At 44.3% G+C, this 18,375-nt stretch overlaps 2 protein-coding genes across 3 annotated transcripts in view; both read left to right on the top strand.

The window, feature by feature from the left end:
* LOC125289905 (retinitis pigmentosa 1-like 1 protein) overlaps nucleotides 1–13,377 on the top strand; it is a 31,403-nt gene extending 18,026 nt beyond the window's left edge. Inside the window, exons 2-3 of the mRNA XM_048237010.1 lie at nucleotides 11,541–13,033; nucleotides 13,343–13,377. Coding sequence (XP_048092967.1) covers nucleotides 11,541–13,033; nucleotides 13,343–13,377 — 1,528 coding nt within the window. The remainder of the gene's footprint in view (nucleotides 1–11,540; nucleotides 13,034–13,342) is intronic.
* kcnip4a (potassium voltage-gated channel interacting protein 4a) overlaps nucleotides 1–18,375 on the top strand; it is a 219,032-nt gene that overhangs the window by 114,316 nt on the left and 86,341 nt on the right. The window lies entirely within an intron of this gene.

Here is an 18,375-nt window from a genome sequence, read left to right as displayed (position 1 = left end):
CTGACACAGTGGCTGCGTGATAACTTAATTTGGCCTTGATCGTGCAGGACATTTCAGAATGTCGAGTGTGTAATCCATCATAAATGGCTAGGTTAAATGGAAAAGTTAGCTGGACAAATGAAAGAAAACGAGAAGGATTCAGCATAATAATGTTTTAGAACCTTCAAAATTAGAAAACTGATGCAACTGAGATGGAGGACAACTGCGCGTAGAGTAGAACGTAGGCCTAATTGTCCGAAGGAACTTACATTAAATGAGCAGATATTTGCTGAATGTCACAAAACGTGTTACAGAAATTGCTTGGCATCGCTTATTCAATGGCTCTCTACCAAACACCTGTAGTTTGCGGAGGATCTAACGAGAAAGCACTCGCTTGATAAATCAGCCAGTAGTAGACAAATAACTTTTAGAAATAATTTGTACTGCAAAACGAATGTTGGTGGGTATTTAAACTATCTAGCGGGTGTTTTAACAGCTGCAAGAAATAGAAGCTTCATGGTCTTTATGTTCTGGTTCTCAGAAATTATTTTCATAAAACTTCAAGTTGCCCTATAACTTTACTCTCCAAACTCTTCACTGCACTGTAGGCAATTAACTGACAGTATGATAGGCTATTTATTTTCTGTAGGCTACAATAAAACACATTTATTTTTTTTCAACTTTGCAATATTACGCGACTTGGCTACTGAACGCAAATCAGCAGGAGAGAGAATGCACGTAGCCTACGCAGCGTGTAGCGCAATGTGTAGGCTATTTGGTTACCAACTAACACTGTTAGCCAATTCACTAACTTAAGACTTCAGTGCCATCATATACAACGTTTTTTTACACAACAAATACAGAAAGGATGGAGGCAGCAAAAGTAGAGAAGTCATTTCAGATGGGGCAAGAACAAGGTGAATTTGTATGCTTGTCAAAACGTAGTCCTACCCTGCATTAGAGAAGCTGATCATCATACCAAGCACACTCGCTGTTTAAAGTCATACACCACGGTAAACTAAAACTAAAATGTTACAAAGGTGGCAAAAATAATATAGGGTATTATTAGCCATGACATTACTAGGCTATGAATAGTTCGTTCATTTTTTTTTTTTTGGGGGGGGGGGGGTTATAAACTTATTCAAAATCATCCCCCCCTCTCGCACACACACACACAGGCACTGCCTCAAGCTTGTTTTGAGTGTAAGTGGTAAGTCTACAGAAGACAACAGAGCTCCTCGTGTTGTTGTGAATGAGGGAGGCAGCAAGTGTCTGTTAACTACACACAGTCAGCAAGGGTCTGTTAACTACACAGAGGCATCAAGGGTCTGTTAACTAGACAGAGTCAGCAAGTGTCTGTTAACTAGACGGAGTCAGTGGGTCTGTTAACTAGACGGAGGCAGCAAGTGTCTGTTAACTAGACAGAGTCAGCAAGTGTCTGTTAACTAGACGGCGTCAGTGGGTCTGTTAACTAGACGGAGTCAGCAAGTGTCTGTTAACTAGACGGAGGCAGCAAGTGTCTGTTAACTACGGAGTCAGTGGGTCTGTTAACTAGACGGAGTCAGCAAGTGTCTGTTAACTAGACAGAGTCAGCAAGTGTCTGTTACCTAGACAGAGTCAGAGGGTCTGTTAACTAGACGAAGTCAGTGGGTCTGTTAACTAGACGGACTGAATGAAGTGCTGCTAACTGCTTTGAACACCGAGCAGAGGTGGGTCTGTTTTAGATAGTGTGGATGGGACAGGGTGATTGACAGGTGAACTAGGTGATTCGATTATTGATTATCAGTGCAGTCTGGGACAGCTGTTCAGGTGAACCTCATGCATGCCTGTAGGATCAAGGCGACTGTGTATTTGCAGCACTTTACTGTATTTGCAGCACTTTACTGTGCACTTTACTGTGTTTGCAGCACTTTACTGTGTTTGCAGCACTTTACTGTGTTTGCAGCACTTTACTGTGTGTTTGCAGCACTTTACTGTGTGTTTGCAGCACTTTACTGTGTTTGCAGCACTTTACTGTGTGTTTACAGCACTTTACTGTGTGTTTGCAGCACTTTACTGTGTTTGCAGCACTTTACTGTGTGTTTGCAGCACTTTACTGTGTTTGCAGCACTTTACTGTGTTTGCAGCACTTTACTGTGTGTTTGCAGCACTTTACTGTGTTTGCAGCACTTTACTGTGTGTTTGCAGCACTTTACTGTGTTTGCAGCACTTTACTGTGTTTTGCAGCACTTTACTGTGTGTTTGCAGCACTTTACTGTGTTTTGCAGCACTTTACTGTGTGTTTGCAGCACTTTACCAAAGATAGTTAACTAAGATGAATCATAAAAGGATTCACCAATGGAACGAAATGGCACTAGTTCCGGACTCCTAAATAGGCGTTTCAAAACATAAACTTTTCTCTGAATAAGCAATAATAACATATAAATATAATTGTGTATGCTATTTTACAGTCATTGTTTGTGTGTGATGCCAATGAAACACTCTTTCGGACACGGAATGAATAATTTAATTTTGCCCTGTTAACCGAGCTAGCTAGCTCAGTTACACAGTAGTGTTAATTTTGTCAGACGAGACGAGAGGAAAAATGTTCGTCAACAACCTTTTTTTCCATGACTAAGACGAGACGATGACGAGACTGCACTAATGTCCTGAAACACTGACTAAGACTATCTTAAGATGCATTATTGTTGACGAAAAAAGACGAGACTAAAATGTTTTGCTTGAAATAAAAACCAAGATAAAATTTCTCTTCCATTTTCGTCTACAAAATGAGAAGACAGAATAGCTGTTACCTTTTCAAAATATTCCGAATGAGTTCATGGTTCATGTGCAGCAACTTTCCTGTAGGCTAGTCTACGTGCTGTTGCTGCAACCCTGTGGCTGCAGCAGGAAACTACATGGAACAAGAACACCGGAGATTTCTGCCAGAGTTAGCAAGCTAACTACCTAGGCTTTATGCCACAATGCTACATACCCAGAAGTTGAAGCTTCTCTCATACATATACAAATTAACATCCCCCAGAATGTCCATACGAAAAGTTTCAGCAAGTAATGTCAACTATTTAACTAGTTACACTGATGATGCAAAGTTTGCTAGCAAGTAAGCTAATATGGAAAGTTCGCTAGCAAGATAGCTAAGATTGAGAGTTTGTGTTGCGTTTGGGCGAATATCGCCATCTAGCGTGGCGGAGTAAAACATTCATACTTGGGTCCAAGACAGTGTTTCTCAAACTTTTTCAGATGAAGGACCACTTAACTAATCAATAAAAAAGAAACGCATGGACCACCTAGCTAAAAAAATAGACCTAGCAGTATATTAGCCTACACAATACTCACTGAACCACCTTGCTTATTGTCTTTGCACTTTATTTAATTGTGTCAGAGGATTCATATGATTTAAACTGGCATATCTGACATAGACAGTGTTGTAGAACTGTTTGGATTTACATACAAGTTGGTTCAATATGGCAAACAACTCATCTATATTATATTTTACCAGGTCTGCTCGTGGACCACTTGGGATAGCTTGCGGACCACCAGTGGTCCCCGGACCACACTTTGAGAAACACTGGTCTATGAAGATCATGACAGTGGTCCAGTCAAATCTTTTACTGTCTATGGCCAAATCCCAGCCGAGCTATAACTGTAGCTGTGCATGTACTGACTGTGCATGCACTGACTGACTGAAAAAAAAATCAGAATGAGTAATTATAACAGACGAGTAGCCCTGTGGACACACAATATTGTTGGAAAATTGAGATGTGTGAAACACTATTTGACTCAAATGGTAATCAGAAATAATTTGTTATAAAAAAAGACTAAAATGTTTTGACTAAAACTGACTAAGACTAAGATAGTTGTAGTTTTCTTTTGACTAAAACTAGACTAAAATGACGAGACTTTTAGTTGACTAAAACTTGACTAACAAAAATGATATTTGAATGACTAAATATGACAAAGACTAAAAAGGACATTTCGTCACAAGACTAAGACTAAGACTAAATTAAAAATAAGTGACAAAATTAACACTATTACACAGTAAACGGAAAGTGAATGAAAATGTTCGCTAGCTAGCTAGCAGCTAAGGACTTTGGTTAAACTTATATATTGTTGCAAACAAACCTGAAATAACATACGTTCAGCAGCTTTGTGGTAGTCTACTAGTTCTAGCAAAAAATATGTTAGGTTAGTTTATCAAACATCTCTGAGCTCTGAGAACAGGTGGCTGTGCACCAGAGCTTTGAGGAGACAGTGACAGATCACAAACAAAGCTATTTTTGTCTTTTTTTGTTTCGTTGGAAAATACAATTTGAATGTCGGAATGTTAGGGAGACATGTGGCTTGTAGAAAATGGGTTCAAAACTTACATGGCTGAATGTAGGGCTAAGGGATTGGTCATATTCCGTGAAAATGTTCATTTCTCCCATAGGAATACATAGACACTGGACCTTCCGCTAGACTCCTAAATGGGCGTGACAGCTTCGAACCCCACGTTACAACGTGACAGAATTTACCCTCTTATGAATCGTCTCGCTTTATCAACCGTCTCTGACTTTACTGTGTTTGCAGCAATTTACTTTGTGTTTACAGCACATTATTGTGTTTGCAGCACTTTTCTGTGTTTACAGTACTGTACTGTTTGTTTGTTTGTTTGTTTATCCTGACGGAACACCTCCAATCCACTCCATTTCCACCAGCACAAGATGAGTTATGAATAATTGAATAATGAATCCTCTTCTTTAGCTGAGCGGGTCTGGTGTTGAAGACACCCATGTCTAACTACCCCACTCTCCCATGTCTAACTACCCTGGGCCCTCGGAAGTCTACTAATGAAGTATGGAGCTACTTTGAGCCTCGTAAATGGTGTAAAACAACGATTTATTTGCATGGCTAGGCCGATGCCCGAGGCACCCCCATCGAAAAACTGTTGGTAGCATTGGCTAACTAGTGCCAGATTTCTGAGTGCAGGGGACAAGCCGAAATGAGCTATGAGACATACGTTCACATTCGGTATCATGTTTCAACACACTTTAGGTCAAAATCACACCGGAATTCTCCTTTAAATGTCCATTGTGTGTGTGTGTGTGTGGGGGGGGGTGGTGGTGTGTGTGTGGAGTGTGGTGTAATGGATAGATGGTAATGATGATTGATGAGAATGGGGAGCTTAAATGTGCATTTAAATGTGTGTGTGTGTGTGTGTGTGGGTGGGTGGTGGTGTGTGTGTGCGTGTGTGGAGTGTCGTGTAATGGATAAATGGTCATGATTGATGAGCATGGGGAGCTTAAATGTGCATTTAAATGAGGATGTATGCCAAACCTTACACATGTATGAATATGTATTGCTTAACCATCTCATGGGTTGTATGCCAGCACAACTATACACACACACACACACACTACATTACATTACATTACATTTGGCTGATGCTTTTTTAGCCAAAGCGACTAACAACACGGTAAACAGTTTAAGTTTTAGAGCAATTCTCAACAATTTTAGGACAATTTAAAAACATTAGAGTACAGTAAGAATAAATGCATCAGTGAGTGCTGTTTTTTAACAGTTACTTGTCAGTTTAAGACGGCTGGTGAGTGCTAGGATCAGTAAGACTTGTTGTAAGTGTTGCTATGAGAGGAGATGTTCTCTAAAGAGCTGGGTCTTCAGGAGTTTTTTGAAAATGGAGAAGGATGTCCCTGCCCTTGTAGGAACTGGCAGTGTGTTCCACCAGCGAGGAACAACAGATGAGAAAAGTTTGGATTGGCTTGAGCGTACTGGTGGTAGAGCTAGACGTCGTTCGTCTGGAGGTAGCGTATGTCTGTATGAGGGCATTCAAGTAGGTGGGAGCAGAACCGGAGACTACTTTGTAGGTAAGCGTTAGAGCCTTGAATTTGATGCGGGCCGCCATAGGTAGCCAGTGTAGCTGGATGAGCAGCGGGGTAACATGTGCCCTTTTGGGTTGGTTGTAGACCAGGCGCGCCGCCGCGTTATGGATCATCTGAAGTGGTTTCACTGCGCAGGCTGGGAGACCTGTCAGGAGGGCATTGCAGTAGTCGAGTCGTGAGATGACTATTGCCTGAACCACTAAAACCCAGGCTTAGAGCATACATGTAGATGTTGATGTACAGGATTAACCCTGCTGCAGAGTGTGTGTGTGTGTGCGTGCACATGTGTTTTTTTTGTGTGTGGGAGGGGAGGGAGTGTGGGCTGTGTGTGTGCGACTTCAGGGGGGTGTTTCATTTGCATTCTAGCCTCATTAACCACACTCTGGACTACGTTCTGCTATGATCCTCTTGGGCAAAGAGTCTGGCCTGGCTTCATTGGCAAACATATTCTTCCTGGTGGGTGGACACTTGTTTGAATTTTAAAATGATTTGAGGTCCTTTGAACCAATCCCTAATAACTGGCGTTTCTTTGAATCAATCACTAACAACTGGCGTTTCGTCATACAGAGCAGTTTCTCTGCATCACGCCCCTAGCAAGCAAGCTAGCATCATATCATTGATCCCAATGGGAAAGCAAGCTAGCATCATATCATTGATCCCAATGGGAAAGCAAGCTAGCATCATATCATTGATCCCAATGGGAAAGCAAGCTAGCATCATACCATTGATTCCAATGGGGAAGCAAGCTAGCATCATATTGATTACATTACATTACATTACATTACATCAGTGGTTCTCAAACTTTTTCGTTCATTCCCCACTGATCAAGGGGGCATTCTCGAGCCCCACCTGTCCCTCATCGCTCTAAGAAAGTGGTAGGTCAAGCTTAAACTTGTCAAATTTATTGAAATAATGACAAGTTCTAAATCCTCTTCAACAGAGTTAAAATCACCTGGTGCTGCAGATATAATAATAAATAAATACATAACACACATATTTCTGTTTTCCAGCAACATATTAGGAAGCATAGGCCATTTTACAGCATTGTACAATATATTTAATGAAATACCAACATGCTGCATTGGATCCATAATCCAGTCATACTGAGCACTGCTGGTTGGGAAATATTTTTGAAATAAACTTTGCAGGGATGTGATGTAGGCCTACTGTTTAATACATGGGATCACAAGAGTGGCTCCCAATCAGACGTTTCAGCCGATTTCGCTCAGAAATCTCAAAGGCATAATACTGTCGCGATCGAGGCGCCTGTCCTTTTTTTTCGTGAATGTAGTAATCTTATTTGCTAGGTGAGGTAGGTGCTTGTCTTTGCCTTTTAACTGGACATTTAACTCAAATGGATCGCTAAGACATATATAAATTATATCGCTAAGATAGGCCAGCTTCGTCAAGAAATGTTCATTAGTGAACGTGCTTGCAGATTCAAACATGCGCTCTTCCTCCAAGACTCGGAGCTCAAACACGCGCGACAGCACTTTAGGCTACCTCGGGAAAGCTACCTTGAAACAGTACAGCCTTTTGGTCAGCTACCATCTCTTCGCAAAGTGCGGAGAATAGACGTGCTTTTAAGGGCTGGGTTTTGATGAAATTAACCACTCTCACAACAACATTCAAAATCTCATGTAGGTCAGGACTAATAAGCTGCCTTGACACGAGCGCTTCCCTGAACACAGTGCGTCCATTGTGCATCGGGTGCTACCTGGGCCCAGGCTACAGATAAAAAAAATAAATAAAAAAACTCCTGTTTTTCACGTCAGTTCGCGCCCCACCTGGCATGTCTCCGCGACCCAGTAGTGGGTCGCGACCCACAGTTTAAGAAACGCTGCATTACATTACATTTAGCAGACACTTCTTTACCAAAGTGACTTACATATGTCAGCTATATTACAAGGGGTTACATTGTCCCCGGAGCAACTTGGGGTTAAGTGCCTTGCTCAAGGGCACGACGGTGGAAGCCGGGAATTGAACCGACAAGTTTCAGGCTACTGCACACTAGCCCAGCTCCTTAACCACTACACTACCACCGCCTCAATGGGAAAGATGGTTTCACTTTTGATGGAAACCCCTGAAACCCCATGCTGTAGTGAAACCCATGCTGTAGTGAAACCCATGCTGTAGCTGTGAAACCCCATGTTGTAGTGAAACCCATTTTGTAGTGAAACCCCATGTTGTAGTGAAACCCCATGCTGTAGTGAAACCCCATGCTGTAGCTGTGAAACCCCATGTTGTAGTGAAACCCATTTTGTAGTGAAACCCCATGTTGTAGTGAAACCCATGCTGTAGTGAAACCCCATGCTGTAGTGAAACCCCATGCTGTAGCTGTGAAACCCCATGTTGTAGTGAAACCCCATGTTGTAGTGAAACCCCATGCTGTAGTGAAACCCCATGCTGTAGTGAACCCCCATGCTGTAGTGAAACCCCATGCTGTAGTGAACCCCCATGCTGTAGTGAAACCCATTTTGTAGTGAAACCCCATGTTGTAGTGAAACCCCATGCTGTACAGTATAGTAATATAGTAAAAGTGGTAAAATGAATTAAAGGAATACAATACATTCAAAATGTATTGAAGTGCGTCAAAAAGTATTAAAAATACATTTCATCAGCTAAGAAAGTGCATTAGAGAATAAACTAGTCTTTAATCTGGTCTTGAAGCTGTCGGTTGTCTGAGCATTTTTGATGGAGTTAGGCAGTGGATTCCACAGGAGGAAGCAAACACACACACAAACACACACACAGACACACACACACACACACTTCCAAGTACACGTGTACTGAATGGAGGAAGGTGATGTTTTGCAAAAGCAGCCGTGGGACATGTTGAAATAAAAAGGAATATTTCATGTGTGTGTGTGAGGGATGTTTATGCCCTACTCTCGTCTGTGTGTGTGTGCGGGGGGGGGGGGTTACGTGCTTCTCCTCTCATGTTTGTAGGGGTTTATGCCCTTCTCTCGGTATTGTGTGTGTGTGGGGGGGGGATGTTTACGCCCTACTCCTAGTTGACGCTCTTATCCTCCTGTGTGTGTGTGTGATGTTTGCCCTTCCATCTCTTCATCCCTCTCTTCATCCCTCTCCATCCCTCTCTTCATCCCTCTCTCCATCCCTCTCTACCCCCATTCCGACATCTCAACCTCTCTTCTTTCTCCTCCTCCTCTTCAGAGAGATATGCACTCTTTCCTCTCCTCCTCCTCTTCAGAGATATGCACTCTTTCCTCTCCTCCTCTTCACAGAGAGATGGTCACTCTTTCCTCTCCTCTTCAGAGAGATATGCACTCTTTCCTCTCCTCTTCACAGAGAGATGGTCACTCTTTCCTCTCCTCCTCCTCTCCACAGAGAGATGGTCACTCTTTCCTCCTCTCCACAGAGAGTCTCTCTCTCTTCTTCTGCACAAAAACACCTCTCTCTCTCTCTCTCTCTCTCTCTCTCTCTCTCTCTCCTCCTAATCTACTCAGAGTCTGATGCACTCTGAGTTCCGCTGCTGCTGCCTTGCCATCTGTGTGTTGAGGAGTCTGATTAGGAAGAGGCAATAACAGGCTCCAGTGGTGTTTCTGACAGAAGTAAACAAGTGTTTGTCTTTGAGTAGCAGAACGCTGCTGATTAATGCAGATTGCTGTGGGAATCCATCATTACACGCACAACACACACACACACACAGACTGCTGTGGGAATTCATCACTTCAGCAGGCAGTGACTGTAATCTTGCTGTTTGTTTCGGCAAAACGTCGGTAAATAACCCATTTCAGCTCATTTCAACCCATTTAATTCATTCACATTGGTTTGATCATTCACAGTTCTACACTAATCATTCACATTGTTTTGATCATTCACATTGGTTTGATCATTCACAGTTTTGCACCTATCATTCACATTGTTTTGATCACTCACAGTTCTGCACTAATCATTCACATTGTTTTGATCATTTACATTGTTTTGATCATTCACAGTTTTGCACCGATCTACAGCAGTACATTGCCCAATGAGACGAGGCCGACCGTGATGCATGCCAGTTCTATGTTTGCATTTCCTTAAGGTAGATCTCGCCATTCGGCAGCCAGTCAGAGTCCTTTAAGGCAGGTCTCGCTACTCGAGTTGGGGCTATAGGGAAGTCTGCAGTTGTAGTTGCCCATTATTGAGTTGTGCCCATTGGGGTGTCTAGTCTGAAATGGGATTCAAGCAGGTTGGATGATTCTCTCCTGGAGGGTAGTTAGTGGGCTCGTTTTTGGACACATCTTTTCAGTCATTGCTTGAGTCAGGTCTCCATGCCAAGCTGGAGTGGCATACGCTAGAGTGGGCCACACGAAGCCAACATGGGCAGCACATCACTCTAGAGTGGGCCGGACGAAGCCAACATGGGCAGCACATCACTCTAGCCAAAGCATGGGCAGCACATCACTCTAGAGTGGGCGGACCCGGCCTACATGGGCAGCACATCACATGGGCGGCACATGGGCAGCACATCACTCTAGAGTGGGCCGGACGAAGCCTACATGGGCAGCACATCACTCTAGAGTGGGCCGGACGAAGCCTACATGGGCAGCACATCACTCTAGAGTGGGCCGGACGAAGCCTACATGGGCAGCACATCTGCTGTAGGCACACTAGACTTTCTCCGCTTCCTTAGGAAGTGGAGTTTAGAGTTGACCAGTGTGTGTGTGAGAGAGAGTGTGTGCATGCTCCTATGAACACCTATGAATTATTGTTATTGATTGTTCTCTCAGGGTGTGGCAGAATTGAATATACTTGTAGTATTTGTGCATGAATAATAGCACACGGAGACACAGAGCCACAGTAAGTGCAGTTTACTTCGTGCTTCAGTTCTCATACAGAAAGTGGCGAGAGTGGCCAATACCATTACCGTATTTACTCTAGTACTGCGATCATTACCGTATTTACTCTAGTACTGCTATCATTACCGTATTTACTCTGGTACTGCTATCATTACCGTACACTGTGTGAACTAATACAATACTCAGCAGCTCTCTCCCTCGTTCCTTTCTCTCTCTCTCTTTACCTCTCTCTCCCTCTCACTCCCTCCCTCTCTCTTTCTGTGTTTTCTCTATCCTCCCTCTTTCTCTGCCCTGTTGAAAGTGTGGCAGTCCTGTACAGTCTGAGCAGCTTCTATTAATGCACTCAACTCTCCCTCTCTCTCTCTCACACACACACACACACACACACACACACACACTCCACAGTTCTTGACTCACTCCACACTTCTCTAGTTGGGCCTCACACACACACACACAGAGACAAACACCATCAGCCACTTATAAAATAGAGAGAGAGAGAGGGAGGAGTTTTGTTAGTCAAGTTTTAGTCGACTAAAAGTCTCATCATTTTAGTCTAGTTTTAGTCAAAAGAAAAGTTTTAGTCAAAACATTTTAGTCTTCTTTTTTTATAACAAATTATTTCTGATTACCATTTGAGTCAAATAGTGTTTTACACATCTCAATTTTCCAACAATATTGTGTGTCAACAGGGCTACTCGTCTGTTATAATTACTCATTCTGATTTTTTGTCAGTCAGTATGTTTACATGCACAGGTGAGTCAAGCTACAGTTATAGCTCGGCTGGGATTTGACCATAGACAGTAAAAGATTTGACTGGACCACTGTCATATTCGTAGACCAGTGTTTCACAAAGTGTGGTCCGGGGATCACTGGTGGTAAGTTATCCCAAGATCAGAGAAGCAGAACCAGAGAACACACGTGTGAGTCTAGAACCAGGCATCAGAGAAGCAGAACCAGAGAACACACGTGTGAGTCTAGAACCAGGCATCAGAGAAGCAGAACCAGAGAACACACGTGTGAGTCTAGAACCAGGCATCAGAGAAGCAGAACCAGAGAACACACGTGTGAGTCTAGAACCAGGCATCAGAGAAGCAGAACCAGAGAACACACGTGTGAGTCTAGAACCAGGCATCAGAGAAGCAGAACCAGAGAACACACGTGTGAGTCTAGAACCAGGCATCAGAGAACCAGAACCAGAGAACACACGTGTGAGTCTAGAACCAGGCATCAGAGAAGCAGAACCAGAGAACACACGTGTGAGTCTAGAACCAGGCATCAGAGAAGCAGAACCAGAGAACACACGTGTGAGTCTAGAACCGGGCATCAGAGAAGCAGAACCAGAGAACACACGTGTGAGTCTAGAACCGGGCATCAGAGAAGCAGAACCAGAGAACACACGTGTGAGTCTAGAACCAGGCATCAGAGAAGCAGAACCAGAGAACACACGTGTGAGTCTAGAACCAGGCATCAGAGAAGCAGAACCAGAGAACACACGTGTGAGTCTAGAACCAGGCATCAGAGAAGCAGAACCAGAGAACACACGTGTGAGTCTAGAACCAGGCATCAGAGAAGCAGAACCAGAGAACACACGTGTGAGTCTAGAACCAGGCATCAGAGAAGCAGAACCAGAGAACACACGTGTGAGTCTAGAACCAGGCATCAGAGAACCAGAACCAGAGAACACACGTGTGAGTCTAGAACCAGGCATCAGAGAAGCAGAACCAGAGAACACACGTGTGAGTCTAGAACCAGGCATCAGAGAAGCAGAACCAGAGAACACACGTGTGAGTCTAGAACCAGGCATCAGAGAAGCAGAACCAGAGAACACACGTGTGAGTCTAGAACCAGGCATCAGAGAACCAGAACCAGAGAACACACGTGTGAGTCTAGAACCAGGCATCAGAGAAGCAGAACCAGAGAACACACGTGTGAGTCTAGAACCAGGCATCAGAGAAGCAGAACCAGAGAACACACGTGTGAGTCTAGAACCAGGCATCAGAGAACCAGAACCAGAGAACACACGTGTGAGTCTAGAACCAGGCATCAGAGAAGCAGAACCAGAGAACACACGTGTGAGTCTAGAACCAGGCATCAGAGAAGCAGAACCAGAGAACACACGTGTGAGTCTAGAACCAGGCATCAGAGAAGCAGAACCAGAGAACACACGTGTGAGTCTAGAACCAGGCATCAGAGAAGCAGAACCAGAGAACACACGTGTGAGTCTAGAACCAGGCATCAGAGAAGCAGAACCAGAGAACACACGTGTGAGTCTAGAACCAGGCATCAGAGAAGCAGAACCAGAGAACACACGTGTGAGTCTAGAACCAGGCATCAGAGAAGCAGAACCAGAGAACACACGTGTGAGTCTAGAACCAGGCATCAGAGAAGCATAACCAGGCATCAGAGAACCAGGAATTAGAGAACACACGCGTGTGAGTCTAGAACCAGGCATCAGGAGAACCAGAACCAGAGAACACACGTGAGTCTAGAACCAGGCATCAGAGAAGCAGAACCAGAGAACACACGGTGAGTCTAGAACCAGGCATCAGAGAAGCAGAACCAGAGAACACACGCAGGAGTCTAGAACCGGGCATCAGAGAAGCAGAACCAGAGAACACACGTGTGAGTCTAGAACCGGCATCAGAGAAGCAGAACCAGAGAACACACGTGTGAGTCTAGAACCGGGCATCAGACGCGCAGAGCTATGGGAGCACTGATGGTCATCTTCTCCCTTCAGCCCAAACAGAGACGCAAGAGGACAGGTAGGGCACACACACACATGCACACATGCACACACACACACACATGTGCACACACACACAGACACATACGCACGCACGCACGCACGCACGAGAGAACAGGTAGGGTCCACTACTGGGGTGGTAGTGTGTAATGGCTGGTGTTAGTATGTTATTGTGGTAGTGTGTTAGGATTAGTGTGTTTGTGCAGTATGTCAGGGGTTTAGTGTGTCTGGGTGTAATGTTTGCAGGCTAGGGCTCTTAACTGACTACTCTACACTGGTCTTAACGACACTCATTTTTATATGTATATTAATCACATTTCACTTGGGTCGGATTCCCCAGAAAAATCCAGTCTGTGAAATTACTCACTCACACACACACACACACACACACACACTCATCCATAGTCAGTAAAATTACGCATCATGAAAGTCTATCAGACTACCCTGTACTTTGGAAGCTGGCAATAGTGGGTACTACTGTAGTATGTCAACAAAATGACAACACGTCAAGAGTGACTAACCATGAGCTACAAACCAGACTGATCTTTGAGAAGCTGCTGGCCAGACTCTAGACTGTGTGTGGGTTGAAATTGGATTGGGAGTTGACTACATTCAATACAATATTTTGATGAATATTTTTTATTGTTCATGTTCTTTATTCAAGTGTTGTGAATTTTTGTGTAGTCCACTAATAGTGTTTATATTAGTGATCCTTAACACTGCTTTGAAGGACAGTTAAAAGAATGATTCAAGTATAAAAAGAACACCTGAATGGAAACCTAGTATTGGACTTACTGGCAGAATAAAAACGATTAAACTTATAGTTTACTGATGAATTACTTGAAGCATTCTATCATGAACATGAAAACATGTCACCCACAAACCGGAAGGTTGAAGGTTCGAGCCCAACTTTACCCCAAAAGTGCTCCCGATGTGCAAGCTGGTGCCGTTGCGCCATTGGTGTGTGTGTGTGTGTGTGTGTGTGTGTGTGTGTGTGTGAGCAAGCTGGCGTCGTGGCGCCATTGGTGTGTGTGTGTGTGTGTGTATGTGTGTGTGTGTGTGTGTGTCTGTGTGTGCAAGCTGGCGCCGTGGCACCATTGGTGTGTGAGTGTGCAGAGTGCTTGGAGGAGTGGATTAGTGTTACATAAACGCAGCTCTCTACCATTAGTACGCCTATAAGTTCACTTGTAGTGCACCTAAATCTTCACTACTTTTACACCTTAAAAATACATAAACTATAATGAACTAAAAGGTGGAGAAGTATATATCTATTATCCCCACTGGTTTATTTACAGTATAGTTCTCAGTACTTACCAGTTTACTCTTATTAACTGAAAGTAGGCGAAGAAGTATTAAAATAGTACATTTACACGTATATCACAAGCAAATGTATACTAATAAACATACTACTTAAAGTTAATATGTGAATTATACTTCAACTGCACTTAAGTTTACTTAATAAAATGAACTTTAAGTATGCCTTTTTTGGTAAGGGCACTGTTGCCATGGTGGTCTTTATTGTCTTCCTCTGTAGTGCTACTGTTGCTATGGTGGTCTTTATTGTCTTCCTCTGTAGTGCTACTGTTGCTATGGTGGTCTTTATTGTCTTCCTCTCTGTGAAATTAAAGCACTTCCAAGGGTGGCACTAAGCAACGAGACCCTGAACCCCAAACTGCTTCTGATGTGCTGGCTGGTGCCTTCCATGGCGGCCTCCACCATCGGTGTATAAATGAGTGAGTGCATAACTCTGTGTTCGCAGTTGATCTTCTATACCAGTGTTTCTCAAAGTGTGGTCTGCAAGCTGTCCCAGGTCTGTGAGCAGACGGGGGAAAATAGAATATAGATGAGTTGTTTTGCAATATTGAACATAAATCCAAACAGTTCTGCAACACTGCCTATGTAGGCTACTCCAGTTTAAATCATATGAATCATCTGACAGAATAAGAACGGTGCACAGACCATTGACCTGTCGCTAAGCTCCGCCCCACATTGTTACCGTGTGAAAACTCGGACAAACAAACCAGACTTGACTAGAAATACATTGTGGACAATAGCAGCTGACAGTATATGAAAGCAGGCTTTGAGGACGTCCAGAAGCTATCAAAAGGGACTTTATGCTATGGAGGGGTGTATTCAAAACTTTAAAATACATACAAGGGGACAAGCAGTTGTGGCGAGTAGCCGTGCAAATCACCGTGCAAAAACCACTAACGTTAATGCTAGCTAGCTAGCTAGTGGAAGATTGATACTAAGATATGTTAGGTTACGTTAATATTTGATGTAGTAAGAATATAGTAGTTGCTTAATAAGCATTTTCATCTTGGGATTTAACAGGGAACCTGTGCCCACATTGTTGGCTTAGTAGCCTAGATTACGTTGAGCTGTTGCAAACGCGAGAGACTCCTGTAGGCTAAAGTTGATGAAAATATACCCCGTTTTCTAGCCTCTCGGGGTACCGGCTATCAGTATTACACGTCCCCCATGCAAAACGTTTGACCATGGTTATCCGTCTGGGTTTTTTGAGTTAATAAACTCCATAAATAACCATTAATTTGTCATTTTATGCCTCCTCCCTGTTGTTTCCTATGGAGGTGTCCGAGCTGATCTCCGAGTCCCGTTGAGGCTGGACTGTCATTGGCTCATCAGCGTTCTAAGGGTGGCGCTTAGCGACAGGTCAATTAGCAAGGTGGTTCAGTGAGTAGGCCTATTGTGTATATACAGTTGAAGTAGGTCTACTGTTTTTTTTGTTTTTTTTTTAGCTAGGTGGTCCGTGAGGTTTTTTTTTATTGGTTAAGTGGTCCTTGGTGCTTGACTGCATGCAGGCTTATATTTAAGGCTGCTAACCTAACCTGTATGTGTGCCTTAGCTGCCTACTAGTAGTGTTGTATTTTAGGGATAACTGCTTACTTACATCTAAGATTCTAACCTAGTCTATAACGTCATACTATAGCAGGTGTGTATTTTGGGCTAAGTGCTAACCTAGCCTATAACGTCATACTATAGCAGGTGTGTATTTTGGGCGAAGTGCTAACCTAGCCTATAACGTTATGCTAAGTATAGGAAGAGAGCTATCCTATGCTATAGCAGGTGTGTATTTTGGGCTAATTGCTAACCTAGCCTATAACATTATACTATAGAAGGTGTGTATACAGGTAGCAGGTGTGTATTTTGGGCTAAGTGCTAACCTCAAAGTCAAAGTCTGCTTTATTGTCAATTTCTTCACATGCCAAGACATACAAAGAGATCGAAATTACGTTTCTCACTATCCCACGGTGGAGACAAGACATATTTTACAAAATTAAGTCCACAGACAAACATAACATTCAAGTAAACAATAAAAAGTAAATAAGAAGGCACGTACAATGAAGAAATGGCGCAACTGGCGGAGGGACTAGAGAGAGAGAGGAAGCGGAGAAGGTGCCAGGTGCTCCCCAGACTCCAACCAAAGGCTCCCGCTTCATCCGCTTTCTCAGGCCAGGGGAAAAGGAGGGCAGGTGTGCAGGGATCCTTGGCACGGCACAGGACTGGGAAATAAGAGTTGACCTGGGTAGGCAACTCAGGTTCCCGGAAGAAATTGCCAGCACCAGCCTCCGACCAGATATTGTGCTCTGGTCTCCTGCAACAAAGCAGGTAACTTTGATAGAGTTAACGGTACCCTGGGAGGAGAAGATCGAGGAGGCACATCAGCGCAAGTTGGGGAAGTACCAGCCGCTCATCGCAGAGAGCCAGCAGAGGGGCTGGAGATCCTGGAACCTACCAGTGGAGGTGGGGTGCAGTGGAGGTGAGGTGGGGTGCAGGGGAGGTGGGGTGCAGGGGAGGTGCAGGGGAGGTGGGGTGCAGGGGAGCTGCAGGGGAGGTGGGGTGCAGGGGAGGTGCAGGGGATTCCCAGGACAGTCCCTCTGGAGAGCACTAGGGAGTGTTGGAGTTAGAGGTGCAACCCGCAAGAGCCTAGTGAACAGCATTTCAAAGCAGGCAGAGCGCTCATCCAGGTGGCTGTGGCTGAAGCGGAGTGAACGTTGGCAAAGCCAGACGGGCAGAGAGGAAGGGAGTAGAGTTGCACAGGAGGCCCCAGATCGGCAGTGGGAGCAGATCCAGGATGCTCACTGAGGTGTCGTGGGCTTGTTGATGAAACATCAGTGAAGTGGGGTGCCCACTTGAAAACCTGATGATGTTGACAGGTCCATGCCGTGCAGCTCTGCCCTTAATGGAAGACGTCTGAGGGGAGCGACTCAATGCTAGCCACCACACAGAGGGAGCAGGACTCAACTCCTGCCAGGCGTGGTGGCTGCAGTATACTTTACCGTTTAAAGACAAGAAATAAGAGCAGCAAAATTGGGTTGAAATTGTGCAATTGTGCATAGACAGTCAATGTGCAAAGTCAGGCCAATAAATGGCTGAGGTAGTTCTGTTTGACCTAAGTAAGCAAGTGGCATAGTGGTGCAAGTTATGTAAGAGCAGCAGAAGTGTTGTGTTTTCAGGACAACAGGACAACAACAAGTTGCAAAGTGTGCAAGTGTACAAGTGGAGTAGTGCAAGTGGAGTAGTGCAAGGCAGCCATTGTGGGTCCAAAGTCCAGGATGTTATGTAGCTGAGGGGGGAGAGAGTTCAGCATCCTAACAGCCTGGTGTATGAAGCTGTTGGTGAGTCTGGTGGTGCGGGAGCACAGGCTTCTGTACCTCTTCCCAGAGGGCAGTTGATCAAACAAATTGTGAGCGGGGTGACTTGCATCACTCACAATTGTGGTCGCCTTGCGGGTGAGGTGGGTGGTGTAAATGTCCTTCAGGGAGGGGAGAGAAGCACCAATAATCCTTCCAGCTGTGTTCACTATGCGCTGCAGGGCTTTCCTGTTGTATTCAGTGCAGCTTCCGCCCCACACAGCGATACAGCTGGAGAGGATGCTCTCAATGGTGCCTCGGTAGAATGTGGTCATGATGGCTGGTGGAGCACTTGCTCGCCTGAGTTTTCGCAGGAA

Source organism: Alosa alosa, chromosome 24 (assembly GCF_017589495.1).
Source record: "Alosa alosa isolate M-15738 ecotype Scorff River chromosome 24, AALO_Geno_1.1, whole genome shotgun sequence".
Classification (NCBI taxonomy): domain Eukaryota; kingdom Metazoa; phylum Chordata; class Actinopteri; order Clupeiformes; family Clupeidae; genus Alosa; species Alosa alosa.
The sequence above is the reverse complement of the archived record's forward strand: the minus strand, read 5'-3'. Positions and strand labels throughout refer to the sequence as shown.